This window comes from Peromyscus maniculatus, chromosome 12 (assembly GCF_049852395.1).
Source record: "Peromyscus maniculatus bairdii isolate BWxNUB_F1_BW_parent chromosome 12, HU_Pman_BW_mat_3.1, whole genome shotgun sequence".
In the NCBI taxonomy this organism is placed as follows: domain Eukaryota; kingdom Metazoa; phylum Chordata; class Mammalia; order Rodentia; family Cricetidae; genus Peromyscus; species Peromyscus maniculatus.
In genome coordinates, this window is record NC_134863.1 from 23,277,019 (window position 1) to 23,294,088 (window position 17,070).

The following is a 17,070-nucleotide window of genomic DNA, read 5'->3' on the forward strand; positions in this document are numbered from 1 at the left end:
TATGTAGTGCTGGATATCAAACATCTTAGGGCATTGATGGGAGAATTCCCACAAAGCTATAACCAGTTTGAAACTGGAGTGTTAGTACCTGGCTTTGATCTGCCTTTTGTGATTGCTACCCCAGCTCCATACCTTCTGTTTGAAGTCTTTTTTTTTTTTTTTTTTTTTAAAAGATTTATTTATTTATTGTATATACAGAAGAGGGCGCCAGATCTCATTACAGATGGTTGTGAGCCACCATGTGGGTGCTGGGAATTGAACTCAGGACCTCTGGATGAGCAGTTGGTGCTCTTAACCTCTGAGCCATCTCTCCAGCCCCTGTTTGAAGTCTTATCTGAGAATTTTCCTATGCAAACTTACTAACAAGCCGGAAAACTGTGGTATTGTTACTGAGAATTTGCATCTGGCTTTGGTATATGGAAATTGACTTGTTAAAGTTGTGATTTGTGTAACAATAAAAGGGTCCTTTGCTGAGCAAGGGTGATTCAGTCCTGAGGGGCGAATTCACCCTGCAGCTGGAAAGGATCAAAGTTCATCCTTCAGGTGCCTCAGTGAACCCAGTTATACAACAGGGCATGCTAGGTAAGCACTCTACCAGCTCAGCTCCACCCCAGCCCTTTTCTTAATTGTTTGAGATAGCCTTGGCTAACCCAGAACCTATTCTGTGGTCCAGGCTAGCTTTGAACTCACACCAGTACTCCTGGCTCAGCTTTCTAAATGCTGAGATGACAGGTAGAAGCCACCATGACTGCCTATGACTGTGATGAGCTGTGGAATGACTTACTGTCAGAAATAATAAATGAGTAAACGCTAACTGAATGACCCTTAAGTGGCCTTTCAAACTCTTCCAGTCCATCTTTCACCATTTGTTTGGTTTTGTTTTAAAGACAGGGTTTCTCTGTGTAGCCCTGGCTGTCCTGGAACTCATTCTCTAGACCAAGCTGGTTGATTCCCCTGCCTCTGCCTCCCGGAGTGCTGGGATTAAAGGCTTGCACCACCACCGCCCAGAAAAACTGAGTATTTTGAAAAAAACTTCAATATACTAAGAAATAAATATTAAATTCAAGAAATTGAAAAAAAAAACTTAATTTAAACTCATATTTACTACTAAGTCAAAACAGGAGAAAATGACTCAGCATTGTCAGTTGCTTAGGTGAGACATGAGTATATGAAGCAAAGTTATAATCTACCTAAGTACTGCACCGCTCCAAGCTATAAACACAAAGCCAAGGCCCCCAGTGAGACACTGGAAAAAGAACTGCGGCAAAGAGGGGCGGTAACTGGAGGTCATGACGAAATGGTGGCAGCCACGGTCCTGGTCTAGGGTTCGAAAGGAGCAGCTTGCCCAAGAGAAGGATATTATGCATTTCCACAAACGGCCGGGGAAAGCAGGTTCATACTTGAAAGTGTTGAGGAATAAAAGCAGTGACTAGAGCTACACCCACGATTTCAACACTAGCTACAGGGAATCTTTCCTTGACTCCTAGGTCAGTGCTCTGTGAAGCTGCTGTAGATTTGTCAACAGATACTATTGTTACCTTTTAATGCTTGACCTAAGCCAACAATGGTGGACTATAAGGAAAGAAAAAGAACCCCCTATACTGTATGCTGACACACATTACAGAAAGTCACACTCTTTAGAACATTTTATGTTTCTTTTTTGTTTAGTATGTATGTACATGTGTGGGTGCATGCACGTGTCTGCACACACACGAGTCAGAAAATTGGGGGGGGGGGCGTTCTCTTTCCTCCGTGTGGATGCTAGGGACTGAACTCAGTCATCAGGCTTGGTGGCAAGTGTCCTTTCCCACTGAGCCATCTCACCAGCACACAGGGACATTTTTATAGGTTTGTATTGAGAAGCTACACACAAGGCCCTTTGAAAGGGTTTTAAACTATGTCCTTTGGATGTGGCTGGCAGGGACCAAGGGTTTTACACACACTCAGCAAATGCTTCCCCTGGGCAGCAATTATCCCCAGCTTTGGGCCAAATGTTTTTAAGAAAATATAGACTGCATACTTAATTTCTCCATAATCTCTTCATCTGTCATCTTGGCTTTCTTTTTCTGTTTGTCTGAAGACTTGGCACCACCATCAACATTAGAATCACCAACTGGAGCAGGAATAGGGTCGATAACAGACCGTGTGTAAATCTGTAGAAATATAGTTCACTGTTGAGACTTGAGAAAAAAAAACATTTTCAGATGGTCTTAGTAGCAGAAAATGCGTTCTTTTTTTTTTTTTTTTTTAAATAGCAAAACTAAGTTATCTTTCCCACTGTTTTGAAGAATGGGACAGTATATTCACACAACAAACACATAACTGCCAGGCATATTGACGCATGTCTGTAATCCTAGCACTCAGGAGGTAGACACAGGAAGTCAAAGGACAGATACTTTGGGCTACTGTAAGACCCTTTTACCTCCCCACAACATGTAACCAGGAAAACAACATTTAACTTTTTTTGTCACAGCATGTATGTGTTTTGAAAGTATCTAGCAAAATATAGGTCTATGAAATTCCAGTGTGACTATATCTAAAGTACTGAGAACAATGTAATGAAAAGAAGTACACTTGTGGGGATGGAGAGATGGCTGAGTGATTAAGAGCACTAGTTACTTCTCCAAAGGACCCAGGTTCAATTCCCAATACCCACATGGCTGCTCATAACTATCTTTAACTCAGTTCCAGAGGATTTGATGCCCCGATCTGACCTCCATAGGCAACAGGTACAACTTGGTGTACAGATATATACCCAGGAAAATATCCACACACATAAAATAAAAATAATAAATAAATAAAAAGCACACCTTAGTAACAGAAAAGAATAGTCTTGGTGTTGAAATAACTAGAACCACATCCCCTCGGTGAGTTCCACACAAACTCGACATTGATCATTTCCTCTCAGCCAGCCAGTTCTGACTCTAAGAAAACAGTCCTCTCCCACTGCATCAGTCTCAGCTCTGTCTGCCAAGTGGGGCGGAGTCCCGGGGCAGCACAAGCACCATCCTGCACTCTACCTCATCACAGCAGGAAGGACAGTACGGGAGCGGGTTCTCACTGCTGGCACCACTAAGGCTCCAACTCTTAAAATTCTCTTAGTAAGTAATTTCACTCCTAAATGCCTCTTGAATAAACATACAGTCTTTGAGAGCAAGGTCAAATACATAACCCAGGGAACAGCAATGATTTAGTTTGAGATATAATAGCTATCTATATTGAGAAAGCTAAAGAAACAGATCTTTAGAACAGAGGAAAAAATATAGGAAAACCCACTGGGCTAAGTACTTTTAACTTTAACTTTAAGCTGTTAATTGTCTTTTTTGTTTGCTTTTCAAGATGAGGTTCAGGGCCTTAGTATGCAGCTCTAGTTGGCCTAGAACTCACTAAAATGTGGCCTCCAGCTCCCAGAGATCCACCTATCATGCTGGGATTAAGGATAGGCACCACCACGCCTACTCAAGATATTACTTTTCTGAGTAGTTTTTATTAGTTTTAATTTACTTATTGTGTGTATATGCACATGCACCATAATGTGCAGCAGGCGGTCAGAGGGCAACTGGTAGGAGTTACTTCTCCCTCTACCATGTGGGTCCTGGGATTGAATGTACGCTGTCAGGCTTGGTAGTAAACACCTTTACCTGCCGAGTCACTCCATCAGCTCCAAAAAGTACATTTTGATAAATAACCAAGTTTCTCCACACTACAATATATATATATATATATATATTTGGAGACAGGGCTTCTCTCTGTAGTTTTGGAGCCTGTCCTGGATCTCGCTCTGTAGACCAGGCTGGCCTCGAACTCAGAGATCCACCTGCACCTGCCTCCCGACCACCGCCCAGCCCATACTACAATATTTTAAGCTTGAGGGCCTTTAAGCATCTTGACTACGCTTTAAAACATCCAGTGCAGGTCATCAGTCACTCACTGATTTCGTATGATCTGGCCGAGGGGCAATGACAGGAGGAGCAGCATCTTCATCATCGTCATCTTCCTCTGTCACTGCTGCTGATGTTTCTGATCCCTTGGTATTCAGCTGCACTCATCACAGGAGCAAAAAAGGAGGATAAGCCAAAAAAATTAAAAGGTTAAAATGTGATGTCCCTTTAAAAATATTTTTAAAAGTTTCTTTCTTCAACAGTTCATTTAAAAACATATAAATTTCACTGGATCTGATACAACCAATCACAAAGTAAATGAATACATACAGTGAGTATCATTTTTAGTGGGGAGGCGGCTCTGCTAAGGCTTGAACCCAAGGCCTGTGTATGGTGTAACTGCTCTACCACTGAGCTCCATCCATGGCTCTCAAGTATACTGGAGTACTATTCCTGCCCTTTACAGAAGCACACACAGTGCTCTGTAAGGAAGCAATCTACTCACAGAACAAAAGCAAAGGTCCTCAGATGCTGTAGACACAAACCTCACTTTGAGGCATTAAAGATCCAGGTTAATAAAGCAAGAAAAGGAGCGGACATGTTTCAGCTACTTAGAAAGTGCCACAGTTTACCATACTCAGAATGGTACTGATAGGCGGTTTGGGGAGAAGACAGTAAGCCACCCAGTTCACCATATTCAAGTTCCATACTGCAACACTGGAGAAGTGGCTAAATTGCTCTGGAGGGCTTTACAAAGTTTAGTTGCTTCAGAGTGCCCGCCAAAATCCTATTTACTTAATATGGCTTCTGTCCTTCAACTAACCAAGTAGCTAACTTAAAACAAAAGCAAAAACTACATAGGTATTTATCTGATGGCTAATTTTATGTCTTTGGAGACATGGTCCTTCAAACTCACAGTGAGTTCACCACTTTGGCTTCTTGAGTGATGAGGTTAGAGACATGGGCTATCACATCTAACTGTTTTATATTTTAGCAAGCAAAATAAAAAGATTAGAACATAAACTAATAAATTATTAACTTACTGCTGGTGTTCCAGAAGGAAAGCCATCTTTCTCTAAATGTGAAACAGAAAAGATATTACCAATTTGAAAGAGAAAACCAGGATATGACCAGCAAAAAGCCCAAAAAACAAACAAACAACAGAACAAAACAAAAGGCAGAGAGGGTTTTGGTATGTAGCTCTGGCTGGCCTGGTATTTGCCATATGGTCCCTGCTAGTCGTTCTTTCTTTCTCTCCACCCCACACGTAGATTTTATTTATTTTGTGTACACCAGTGTTTTGCCTTCATGCAGGTATGTGCACCACACCTGTCTGGTGCCCCCAGAGGTCAGAAGAAGGCACTGGATTTCTTGGAACTAGAGTTAGGAATGGTTTAAGCCACTGTGTGGATGCTGAGAACTGAACCTGGGTCTTCTAAGAACAACAAGTGCTCTTAATCCCTGAGCCATTTTCCCAGTGCAGAAAGTTTCCATTTTTTAATAGAAAAGCACTTTTTTTTTTTTTTTTTTGGACAGGATCTTAGGGTGGTGTGGAGCTCAAAATGTAGACCAGAGTGGCCTTGAACTCACAGAGATCTGCCTATCTCTGCCACCCAGATGGGATTAAGGGTGTTTTTCAGCACACCCAGCTGAGTAGAAAAACACTTTTCATTTCAAAGCCTGCCATTTATTTATATAAAAAAACTTCCATTTTATCCCACTAACAATAGCCATCTCCAGCATGAGCTTGTCTATAAATTCAGACCTTTTGCGCCTTCTATCACTGGCAGTCATTTAAAAGCACCAAAGAGGAAAAGACTGAATGAACAGAGCCAAAACATCCTACTCCGTTTCTGACAGCGATGAGGTCCCTGTGCCCTGCAGACCCCGTCCTCACTCTCTGAAGGCAGATGTAGGCAGGAGAGGAGGACAGCAGCTGCCCCGTCCCCTCCTCCCCGCTGGCTGCCATCTCACCAGGGGGAGTGAAGCTCAGGTACTTCTGCTTCACAGTGTTCGAGTCGTAGAACTTCAGGACGTCCAGCACGGCCTGAGGGTTCTTCTTCTGCTCCAGTTTGGTGATGTTGGAGGTCTGCAGCAGCCTCGCCCACTGTTCTGGCATGCCCTAATGAGAAGAAATTTTTAAGTCAGTTATGATGTGAATTGCTCTGATAAAGAACATTTTCATAGACCAATGATAACCAACCAATACACATACATTTTAGGCTTCGCTAAAAAAAAGTTTTCTAAAAACAATGTATTATTCTTTTTTGGATTTATGTATGAATGTTTTGCCCACATATATGTCGGTCTATACAGCACATGTCATGGGTGGTTGTGAACTTTGATGTGAGTGTAGGAACTGGACCCAGGTCCTCTGCAAGAATAAGTGCTCTTAACTACTGAGCAGCTCTACAGCCCCTATTTAATTTAGTTTTTTGTTTTTGTTTTTTTGTTTTTTTTTTTTTGTTTTTCAAGACAGGGTTTCTCTGTGTAGCTTTGGTGCCTGTCCTGGAACTCACTCTGTAGACCAGGCTGGCCTCAAACTCACAAAGATCCGCCTGCCTCGGCCTCCCAAGTGCTGGGATTAAAGGCAAGCGGCACCTCCGCCCTAATTTACTTTTTAAACAAAGTTTTAACTATATAGCTCCTCCTGGCCTGGAATTCACAATACTTCCCTTAGGTGCCTTGGTACTGGAATTACAAAGATATAGTTTTTTTGAGATAGGATTTCTCCATGTAGCTCTGGTTGTCCTGGAACTCACTCTGTACATTAGGCTGGCCTCCAATTCAGAGATCGGCCTGCCTCTGCCTCCTAAGTGCTGGGATTAAAGGTGTACACCACCACATCCTGCCAAAAGTATAGTTTTTTTAAAAGGACTATGTGGTCAAAGAACAGACTCTAGTGTGGCCCTCAGGTGGCTTCCACTTTTGTTTGAGATAGGGTCTTCAACAGACCTAGAATGTTACAAGCAGGCTGGGAGTGCAGGATCACAGCACAACATCAGGCTTTTTGAGTTTTAGGGACCTGAATTCAGGTCAACTGAGTCAACTGAGCCATTACTCAGCCCTAAAAGTCCATTTCTCTGTATCTGTTTTTTTGTAACTATAATTGATAGGCTCAGCTCTCTAGAGAAAAAGGTCATCCAACTACTAATTTATTTAAAGGTTATTATTATTATTATTTTCGAGACAGGGTTTCTCCATGTAGTTTTGGTGCCTGTCCTGGATCTCACTCTGTAGACCAGGCTGACCTTGAACTCACAGAGATCCGCCTGGCTCTGCCTCCTGAGTGCTGGGATTAAAGGCGTGCGCCACCGCCACCGCCACCACACAGCTAAAGGTTATTTTATGTATATGAATGTTTTGCCTGCATTTATGTAGTTCTGAACCACCTCTCCAGCCTCAATTACTAATATTTTTATGATAAACATAAAACAGTAAGAACTGACAACTAATGCTAGTTATAACAGTCAGCATGTAACCCCACACTCTCAGGAGGATTCAGAGTTCCAGGCTCTACTGGGATCATAGCAAGAATTTGCTTTAAACAAACAACAACAAAGGAAAAAACAAAAACTAATAAACACATGGGATAGAAAAGCTCAACACCAGTCACGTTAGCCCACAGCTATCACCCCAGCACATGCGAGGCAGAAACAGGAGGGCTGAGTATAGCTAGAATTTCCCTGCCTTGCCCACAGTAGGACAAATCTGTCACCCGCCAGTCCCACAGCCGCTCAGACCCAACCAAGTAAACACAGAGACTTATTTTTCTTACAAACTGTATGGCCGTGGCAGGCTTCTTGCTGTTCTAATATCTTAAATTAACCCATTTCTATTAATCTATACCTTGCCACGTGGCTCACCGGTGTCTTCACATGCAGCTTGTCCTGGCGGTGGCTGGCAGTGATTCCTTCTGCCTTCCTGTTCTCTCTTTTCTCCTCTCTGTTAGTCCCGCCTATACTTCCTGCCTAGCCACGGCCCAATCAGTGTTTTATTTATTAACCAATCAGAGCAATTTGACATACAGACCATCCCACAGCAACTGAGTTCAAGACCAGTCTCAAAAATAAAATGAGTTCACAGGAGGCCAGCCTGGGCTATATAAAAATCCTGTCTCAAAAAACCAGAGAAAAACTGATTTCAAACTTAAATACTAAAAATGTCATGTCAGACATCACTGTCTTCCACCTGGAGACAAGGTCTCTTGTTTTTACAACTTATATACCACACTAGCTGCCCCATGAGCCTTCCGATTCTCTAGTCTCCTATCATACTGTAGGAGTACTACAATTACTTCTGTATTCTGTGTTGTGTCCATTCTGGGGATTTAAACTTGGGTCCTCACACTTGTACAGTAAGTGCTTCTATCACTGAACAATCCCTGCAGCCCTTCAGCACTGTTTCATTGTCACAAACAAACCTCCCTCAGGTCAACTTACAGTGAACTCTCCAGTAACAGCGTCAAAGCCAACATGGATGGTGTGTTCAAAATCAGATGGAGGAGAAATCTCTGGCCGTTCTTTTTCTTTCTTTTTACTTCCTAGAGGGCATGGGGGAAGGGAGAGAAAATAATCTCTTTAAACAAAGCTAATTATGGCATTTGTTATTGTTTGTATTTTTCCTGAAATTGATGAGGAAGGAAACTATTGCAGAAGAATCTTCCACTGGGAGCAGTGGCTGACTGACTGACACACACACACACACACACACACACACACACACACACACACACACACACACACACACACACACACACACACACGGCCTGCATCCTGCTGGAGGGGCCTCCACATTTATAGAGGCCACTTGAGCAAACTGAAGTCCTTCTTCTCTCCCTCCTCCAACTTGCTTTTCTGAGACAGGGCCTTATTCTCCAGTCTACACTGGCCTCAAATTCACGATAATTCTTCTGTATCAACCTATAGATATTAAGGTTGAACGCATGAGCCACCACACATGGCTTACACTTTCCTTTTTATTATAGTTTGTAAATGTAACATCTTTAAATTACCCAACTTTCCTATGGTTCCACTGCAAAAAAATTTTTTTCAACACTCTTGCTGCATCACTATAACATCTTTTGCAAATCCAAACACACCAATGCCTTTCCTCCCCAGCCCTCCTCCTCTAACCTACAGCTCCTAAACCTGTGGGTCTATTCCTGGATGCTCTGCTCTCTTCAAATCATGTCTATCATTATGCCAACCCTGGTACCTTGATTACTGTCATCTTTATACAAACACTGAAAGTACAGTCTAAGTCCTTTTTTTTTTCTTTTCTTACTTTTTTCAAATCTGCTGGAATTATTTCAGGTTCTTTACATTACTATATGAAATTAAGAGTATTTTAAATTTCTACAAAAAGCCTTCTAGGGCTGTGACAGGAATTGCATTTAATCTATAAATCAATTTAGAGTTTATTGACACCTTGCCTTCTGATCCTTGACCAACAGCAAATCTCCATAAATTAGGTCTTTAATTTCTCTTAGCAATGTTTGCTGGTACAGGGAGACAGAATACAGATCCTGCCACTACTTTATCATACTTCTGCACAGGAAGACTTATTAATTTTTGATGCTACTAAAAATGGTAGTTTTGGGGTTTGGGATGCAGCTCAGAGGTTGCTTGTGCTCATCTAGCATGCTTGCATTTTGGATCAGCCCCACCAGGAAATACAAAAGGACTGAGAAACCCACCCCTGGGGTTTCTCTGTGAAAGTCCTGGCTGTCCTGGAACTCACTCTGTAGACCAGGCTGGCCTTGAACTCACAGAGATCCCCCTACCACTGCATCCCAAGTGCTGGGATTAAAGGTGTGTGCCACCCCCCCACCCCCCAGCTTTGAGGCATCACAGGATTTTCTATAAAGTAATATTCTGTGGTAAACTAAGGAAAGGCTTGCATGTCTTTCCTAATTTGGATAATTTTATTTTATTTTTTTCCTTCCATTTCTTTAAGAGAAATTATTTTCTCTTTAAGGGAGGTTTTCATTTCCTCTTTAAGGGCCTCTATCATCTTCTTAAAGTCATTTTAAGGATTGATTTCTTCTGCTTCTTGGTATGTTCTTCTGCCTTGGTATGTTCAGGTCTTGCAGGTGTAGAATCCCTAGGTTCTGATGGTGTCATATAGGTCTTTATGTTGTTGCCTGTATTTTTGCACTGGCGTCTACTCATCTCTTCCTCCGATCGGTGTAGGCAGTGTCTATGTCTGGAGGTGCCTCTCTTGTTCTAATTTTTAGTCTTGGTCCACTAGGTGTTCTTGGTTAAATCAGTGCTGTTAGGCTCTGTTTCTCCCGGAGCAGCTTAGTCCAATCAGTGTTAGTGGGTTCTGTTTCAGGGAGCAGTTGTTCCCAGTTGGTACACGGTGTGCTTATGGTTCCAGTGGTTGTTAGGTTCACAGGAGTTGATTTTTTTTGTTGTTGGTGGTGGGGGAGCAGGGAAAGGTAGCTGTCTGGTCCCTGGTAGCTGTCTGGTCCCTGGGACTCCGATGGGTAGGGCCTAGGGGCTAGAGACCTGATCTGCCAGTCCGGAGATGGGGGCTTGCCTGTTCCCAGTTTGTGTAAGGTAGGCTTATGATTCTGGTGATCTGGTTCAGTGGCTGGGCAGCACCTTCTTTTGTGTTCTCAGGTCGTGTTTTTGCTCATTTGTCAACTCCTCAGCTGATTTTGTTTCCTCAGACTGTAGATTGTAGGCTTCTGAAACCTCTCCCGAATGGATCTCAGCTGAGCAGGTTGTTCAGGAGGGCAATCTCACCAACACCTCCAAGTTGTTGGGTTTTGAAAGATCAGCAGCTGGGCCCTGGGTTGGCCTCAGGCAGAATGTTCGGATCTGTTCTGGTAGCGTCCCCCACTGAGATGGCTCCTTCCCCGGGTGCTGGGATTAAAGGCGTCCCTGTCCCAAACTCTTAATCTCCATGTTTTTACTAACTCCTCAGCGGGTAAAAGCTCAGTTTCTGGTCTTTATTATGACCACGTCTCTGCCTGCCTCTGCTGCTGCTCTAATTTTTTTTTATTTTACTTACTTAACCTTATTGAACTGGCTAGTCTGTAGTCTACAACATGGTTCAATAAAGGTGGTAACAGGAACTTTTGTGTTTTACTGATCCAGGGAGTAAAAACAGTCACTGTTTTTTAGTTTAATATCAACAGTCAATGTTTCTAACATGCCCTTATCAAATTTAGTACATTTCCTTCAAATACAAGTTTGCTCAACACTTACATCAGAAATGAATATTGGGCGCCGGGCGGTGGTGGCACACGCCTTTAATCCCAGCACTCGGGAGGCAGAGCCAGGCAGATCTCTGTGAGTTCGAGGCCAGCCTGGGCTACCAAGTGAGTTCCAGGAAAAGGCGCAAAGCTACACAGAGAAACCCTGTCTCGAAAAACCCAAAAAAAAAAAAAAAAAAAAAAATGGATTATGTCAAATGTCTTTTCTGCATCTACTTAAATGATCATATTGCTTATCCTAAGTTACACCAATTTTCAAATGTTTAGGCTTGCAGTCCTGGGATCTATTGCCTTTTTTATACACTGTTGGATTACCACTATTAAGACTTTGCCAAGACTGTCTATGTTCAAGAAATGTATAGCTCTTTCTCTTTTTTGGTTTTTTGAGACAGGGCTTCTCTGTGTGGCTTTGGAGCCTTTTCTGGAACTCATTTTGTAGCCCGGGCTGGCCTCAAACTCACAGAGATCCACCTGCCTCTGCCTCCTGAGTACTGAGTACTGGGATTAAAGGCATGTGCCACTACTGCCCGGCTAATCTTTTTTTTTTTTTTTTTTTTTCAAGTAAGCTTTGGAAATCTGTATCTTTTTTTTTTTTTTTTTTTTTTTTTTTGGTTTTTCGAGACAGGGTTTCTCTGTGTAGCTTTGCGCCTTTCCTGGAGCTCACTTGGTAGCCCAGACTGGCCTCGAACTCACAGAGATCCGCCTGGCTCTGCCTCCCGAGTGCTGGGATTAAAGGCGTGCGCCACCACCGCCCGGCTGGGAAATCTGTATTTTAAGGAAAGAAATTTCAGTGGGGTGGTAGTTGCTCATGCCTTTAATCCCAGCAAGTGGGAGGCAGAGGCAGATGGATCTCTGTGAGTTCGAGGCCAGCCTGGTCTACAGACTCCAGAGAGTGTTCCAGGACAGCCAGGACTACACAGAGAAACTCTGTCAGTATATACCTGTACACAATATTACCTCTGTCTTCTTAGTGGAGAATGAACCTGGAACTCATACGTTCTACCCTGACTTTTACCCCCAACCCCAGCAAACCTTTGAATCTAACCTAACATGCAAGTTCATACAGAAACGAAGTCGATTTCCTTGAGGATGTAGTTTCACCTGCTTTACTGATGTTTTTATTACAATCGTTTGAATCAAGTTTTATTATTCTCCTTCATCTCCTGTGTCATGTTTACCTGTTTAAATTGTACAATCCAACGAATTTTAGTATATTCAGAATTCCATAGACATTATCACCATGTAACTAGCATATTTTCATCATCCCCTGAAGAAACCTTGTATCCATTAGCAATTACTCCTTATTCTACTCCTGCTTTATTGTAACCCTTCATCAAATAATAATCTTCTCAGTATCGTATTTAGTTTTATGTGTATGTGTGCAGGTAACCTCAACGGCCAAAAGAAGACATCAGAGTTACAGGTAGACGTGATGCTGGTAACCAAACCTAGGTCCTCTGCAAGAACAGCAGTGTTCAGTGCTCTCAACTGCAGGCTCGTCTCTTCAGCCTTCCTTAGTGTGCACTAGTGTTTTACACATGCAGGCTGAGTGCACCACCTATGTGAAGTGTCCACGGGGTCAGAAAATAGCACTGGCTATCCCTAGACCTGGAGTTTCAGATGGCTGGGAACATCCTGTGGGTAGGAACCAAAAAGAACCAAGCCCAGGTCTCTGCAGGAGCAGCAAGTGCTCTTAAACACTACGCCCCCTCTCCAGCCCTGCGTTTCTCATTATGTATTTCCTGAATTCTATTTAATTTGTCCATTATTTGCAACATTATAATTGTGTTCGTTTACATTTCCTATCTGAGTGGTTTTTTGTTTTGGGAGAATTTTCTTGATAATCCTTTCACCCCTCTATTGATATCACATTTATTCTGTTAATTTTAAATAGTGATTTTCCAAGAATTATTTCTCATCATTCTTTGATCATTTTTTTCCCTCTGAAAATCGAACACTTTTTTTCCTCTGAAAACTCTTTTATTTCATGAATTTGTCTTCTTTGCTCAAAGATTATGCTGTATATACATGTTTGCTGGCAGATGGATTTTCTGGTTTGTTGGTTTTCTCCTGAAGTGGAATGCTTCTTCTAAACTTGTTTAATAACAATTACCTGATTCTTGGAGGCAGGGTCTTGCTATCTGGCCACGGCTAGCCTTGATTTCACTTAGTTATCCAGGTAGGCCTCACAGGCATGTGCCATCTGGTACTTCCCATTGTTCTGGGCTCTAGTGTCTAAGTGTTTTCTTCAGATGTCTGGTGACCCTCTGCTGTTCATTCTTACAGAAAAACATTACACAACTAACTGGGAGACAAGCTAGATCAAAGATGAGGATAAGGCTCAGGGCATCTAAAGTATTTTCCCCCAGAACATTCTGTTTATCCAGAGGAAAGCCTCCCAGTGTCTGGTCTGAGGGCCAGGACAGGCAAAAAGTACTCTGTACGTTCACAAAGTAGAGGAAAGGAGTTTTGTGTGATCATTTGGACCAAATCTGCATTTTTTATTCTGATGCTTCAACTTTCAGGATCTGCAATGAGAATATCTGTATGGCCGGCTCTCTGGAGTGAACCAGTGCGATCAATGGATAACTTCCTATGTAGATTTGAGCAATCCCCCTCGTTTACCCTGGATGTCCCATTCTCCCCTCCCTGCAGTCTCCCATCCAGAGTCACGGAGACTCCTAGAGGAAAGGGGACCCTTCTCTCCTACACACAGGCCACTCTGCAACCACGGTCTCTCTGTCCACTTAGGCAGGCACGTCCCTTCCCACTGCAATCCTCTAAGCGCCTGTTAACACCTCCTGGACATGGCTGCTGCTCCTGTCCTTTACCCTCATAGTGACTTTAAAGACAAATGACTTTTCAACTGACACTTTAGTTGGATCTTGAGGTTTGGCATATGCATGTAGACACAATGCAAATATTTAAAAATAAAATATTGCAATATCTTAAAACCCAAATCTGTTTGACTCCACTTGTTTCTCACAAGTATTTGCTGTATTTTAGTAGTCTCAGGGGAAAGAGCGAAGTGTTTTTTTTTAAAAAGAATCTGAGTAATTAAAAATGTGGTTAATATGCCATGTTTAACCAAAAAGATCCTACTGCACTGCTGTTTGTTCAATCTGTACATAGACATACTAGCACATGCTTTTCTTTGTTCATAAAGACACTACGAACCTAGCACTCACAGGAAACAATACCATGTTTTGACTAATATTGACACAATTCTGCAAAATGTCCATGCTTCCTCTAGATTCTCCAGGTGTACATATTTACAAACAAGAGTTGTGGCAAGAAGACAGGTCACATCCATTGTGGAAAGGAGCAGAAGGAAAGGCAATTATTAAGCTCACATAAAATTGTGTTGTCTTTACTACAACACATAATTACATCTATCATAAGCAACCTTTCATTTTCCACCAGACTGACTTGAGTAATCTGAGGTCAGGACCTCTAGTTCTCTTTATGTCCCTGGGCTTCTAACTCATTATACTGCAAACAGGAGAAAGCATTTGTTGGCTATGAACTAATAGTTTACTTTGTATATCATTTTTGTAAAGATGACAGAGAAACAAAACCCTGTGTATTATGAAAATATCTGCTTCTTCTTTTTAAAAAGTCAGTTGCAGAGGCTTTTTTCCTGTTACCTGATGAATTTCTTCACTATTTCCCAATGTGTATTGTATGACCGGAAAAAATGCCATTTCCTTAGATGACCTAAGATGACAGATGCCTAATCCAAGGTGGGCATCAACTTCAGGCCACATTAGTCCCAGTCCCCCATCTAACATTCCAGCCAACTACATCACAGGGTGACTGAGCTATGCCAGACTTACAGAAAATCATCGTGGCTCCAGTGACCAGATTATAAGGAAGGCCAGCTGGTGTTGAAAGCTCCCTTTCCTAACACAAGGAAAAAGTCCAGTCTAAATCAGCAAAGGACAGCAAACAAGTACGGGGAAGAGGAAAGCAAAAACATCCCTGGGTCTTGTTGTATCTAAGGTCCAGCCAGTTTTGGGATTTGAAGAATAAAAAAATATATGAAAGAACATTTCATAAATGTTAGTGATGTAGAACAAAAAGTTATAGGAAGACATGAATGTAATTAAGCAGCTAAGAGATGTACCTGGATATATCAGTCCACTCAAAGGGAAACTGTGGGAGCCAGGTAGCTCAGTGGTAAAGATGCCTGCTGCCAGTCCTGATAACTGAGCTCCATCTCCACACATTGTGGAAGGAGACAGACAACTCTCACAAAGTGTCCTCTGACCCCTACACATGCACCACAGTCTGCAGGTACATGCATACAGACACCCACAATAAATACAAATCTTTGTTTGTTTTTTGAGGCAGGGTCTCTCTATATATAGCCATGGCTGTGGTCAAACTCAAGAGATCTGCTGCTAAGTGCAAGAATTAGAGACATGTGTCACCTGGCTTAATTATAATAATTTTTTTTTTTTTTTTTTTTTGAGAAAGTGTTTCTCTGTGTAGCTCTGGCCGTCCCAGAACTCACTATGTAGAACAGGCTGGCCTCAAACTCACAGAGAGATCCACTTGCCTCGGCCTCCTGAGTGCTGGGATTAAAGCGTGGGCCACTACACCTTTTTGTTTGTGCTTATTTTTTTTAATTAAAAAAAGAGAATGACACGATATCCTAAAACTAAAAATCTATTTAATCGACTTGTTTTTTCACAAGCCATATTTTAGTAGCACCTGGGTGAGGATCGAAGTTTTAGAAACAGCACCTGAAACATATGAAAGAAAGCCTCAGAATGAACATGTACTAGACAAACCTGCTCTACAGATTGGCTGCAACTCTAGATGCCAACATTGGGAAGAAATTAATAATTATGCAAGACACCCTAGCTTTGGAGAAGAAATCTACTCATGTTTAAAAAATAAGTCAACTTCCCACTTTTGCTTGTCAAACATAATAATCTAAGATGTCTACAGATAGCAGATCACTTGATGGGAAATAATGGACCACGGAAACTTCTTTGAATCACTTCTGAAACCTATTAAATTAAACCTATTGAAAACAGTAACTGCAGGACGGAGGGAAGTAAAATTCTGAGCCACATGCTGACAGGGGATCTTGGGGCCACTGCCTTTTTCTCATTTGACCCAGCTGGAGTCACAATTAAGAACCGCCTCCTGTGAAACCAGGCCCGGGGGCTCATGCCTACCACCCCAGCACTTGGCAGAATGAGGCACAAGACTTCTGTGCATTCCAGAACAGAAAAGAGGAAGAAAGAACAATTATCTACTTAAATGGAAGACTCCTCAGTTTCTAGTCTAACATCCAGTGATGGAATCTCCAAATCAGTGAACGTAAACTTGTTCCATCACACAGAAGTGTCTTTATTCTCAAGTATTAATATTAATACTGAACTTCTGGACAAGAAAGGATGTTTACATATCATCTTCATAATCCATCGGATATGAAAAGTGCACACAGGCTGAATTATTGGGTGTAAACTGACTCCACTGATGAACACTACAACTCAACACTAGATATCTATATTATCTATAGACTAGAGCCTATAATAAGCCATTTTCATTATGAAAACTACTAAATTGGCTAAAGTCTCCTGCAAAAGCCTGACAGTTTCCACAGTAGTCTCAGACCTCCAAGAAAACCTGACTTCTGTATGGCTACCAGTCTCTTGTACCTCAAACAGAAATGTGGCCAGCTCTTGTCCTGGTTTACATTCTGCAATGGTTCCTTAGGAAACAAGAAAAATCTGAGATTTTTTTTTTTTTTTTTTTTTTTTTTTTTTTTTTGGTTTTTCGAGACAGGATTTCTCTGTAGTTTCGGTGTCTGTTCTAGATCTCACTCTGTAGACCAGGCTGGCCTCTAACTCACAAAGATCCGCCTGGCTCTGCTCCCCAGTGCTGGGATTAAAGGCGTGCGCCACCACTGCCCGGCTGTATCACAGAAGGCCCTTTGTGACCAGATCT

The 17,070-nt window shown here is 42.1% G+C and overlaps 1 protein-coding gene across 2 annotated transcripts in view; it reads right to left on the bottom strand.

Moving 5' to 3' along the window:
- The window catches only part of Pak2 (p21 (RAC1) activated kinase 2), a 64,699-nt gene that overhangs the window by 20,885 nt on the left and 26,744 nt on the right, over positions 1–17,070 (bottom strand). For both annotated transcript variants that reach the window (XM_042259169.2, XM_076548706.1), the window contains exons 3-7: positions 8,324–8,424; positions 5,856–6,003; positions 4,925–4,956; positions 3,932–4,039; positions 2,021–2,153 (exon numbers count right to left, since the gene is read on the bottom strand). In XM_042259169.2, coding sequence (XP_042115103.1) covers positions 2,021–2,153; positions 3,932–4,039; positions 4,925–4,956; positions 5,856–6,003; positions 8,324–8,424 — 522 coding nt within the window. The remainder of the gene's footprint in view (positions 1–2,020; positions 2,154–3,931; positions 4,040–4,924; positions 4,957–5,855; positions 6,004–8,323; positions 8,425–17,070) is intronic.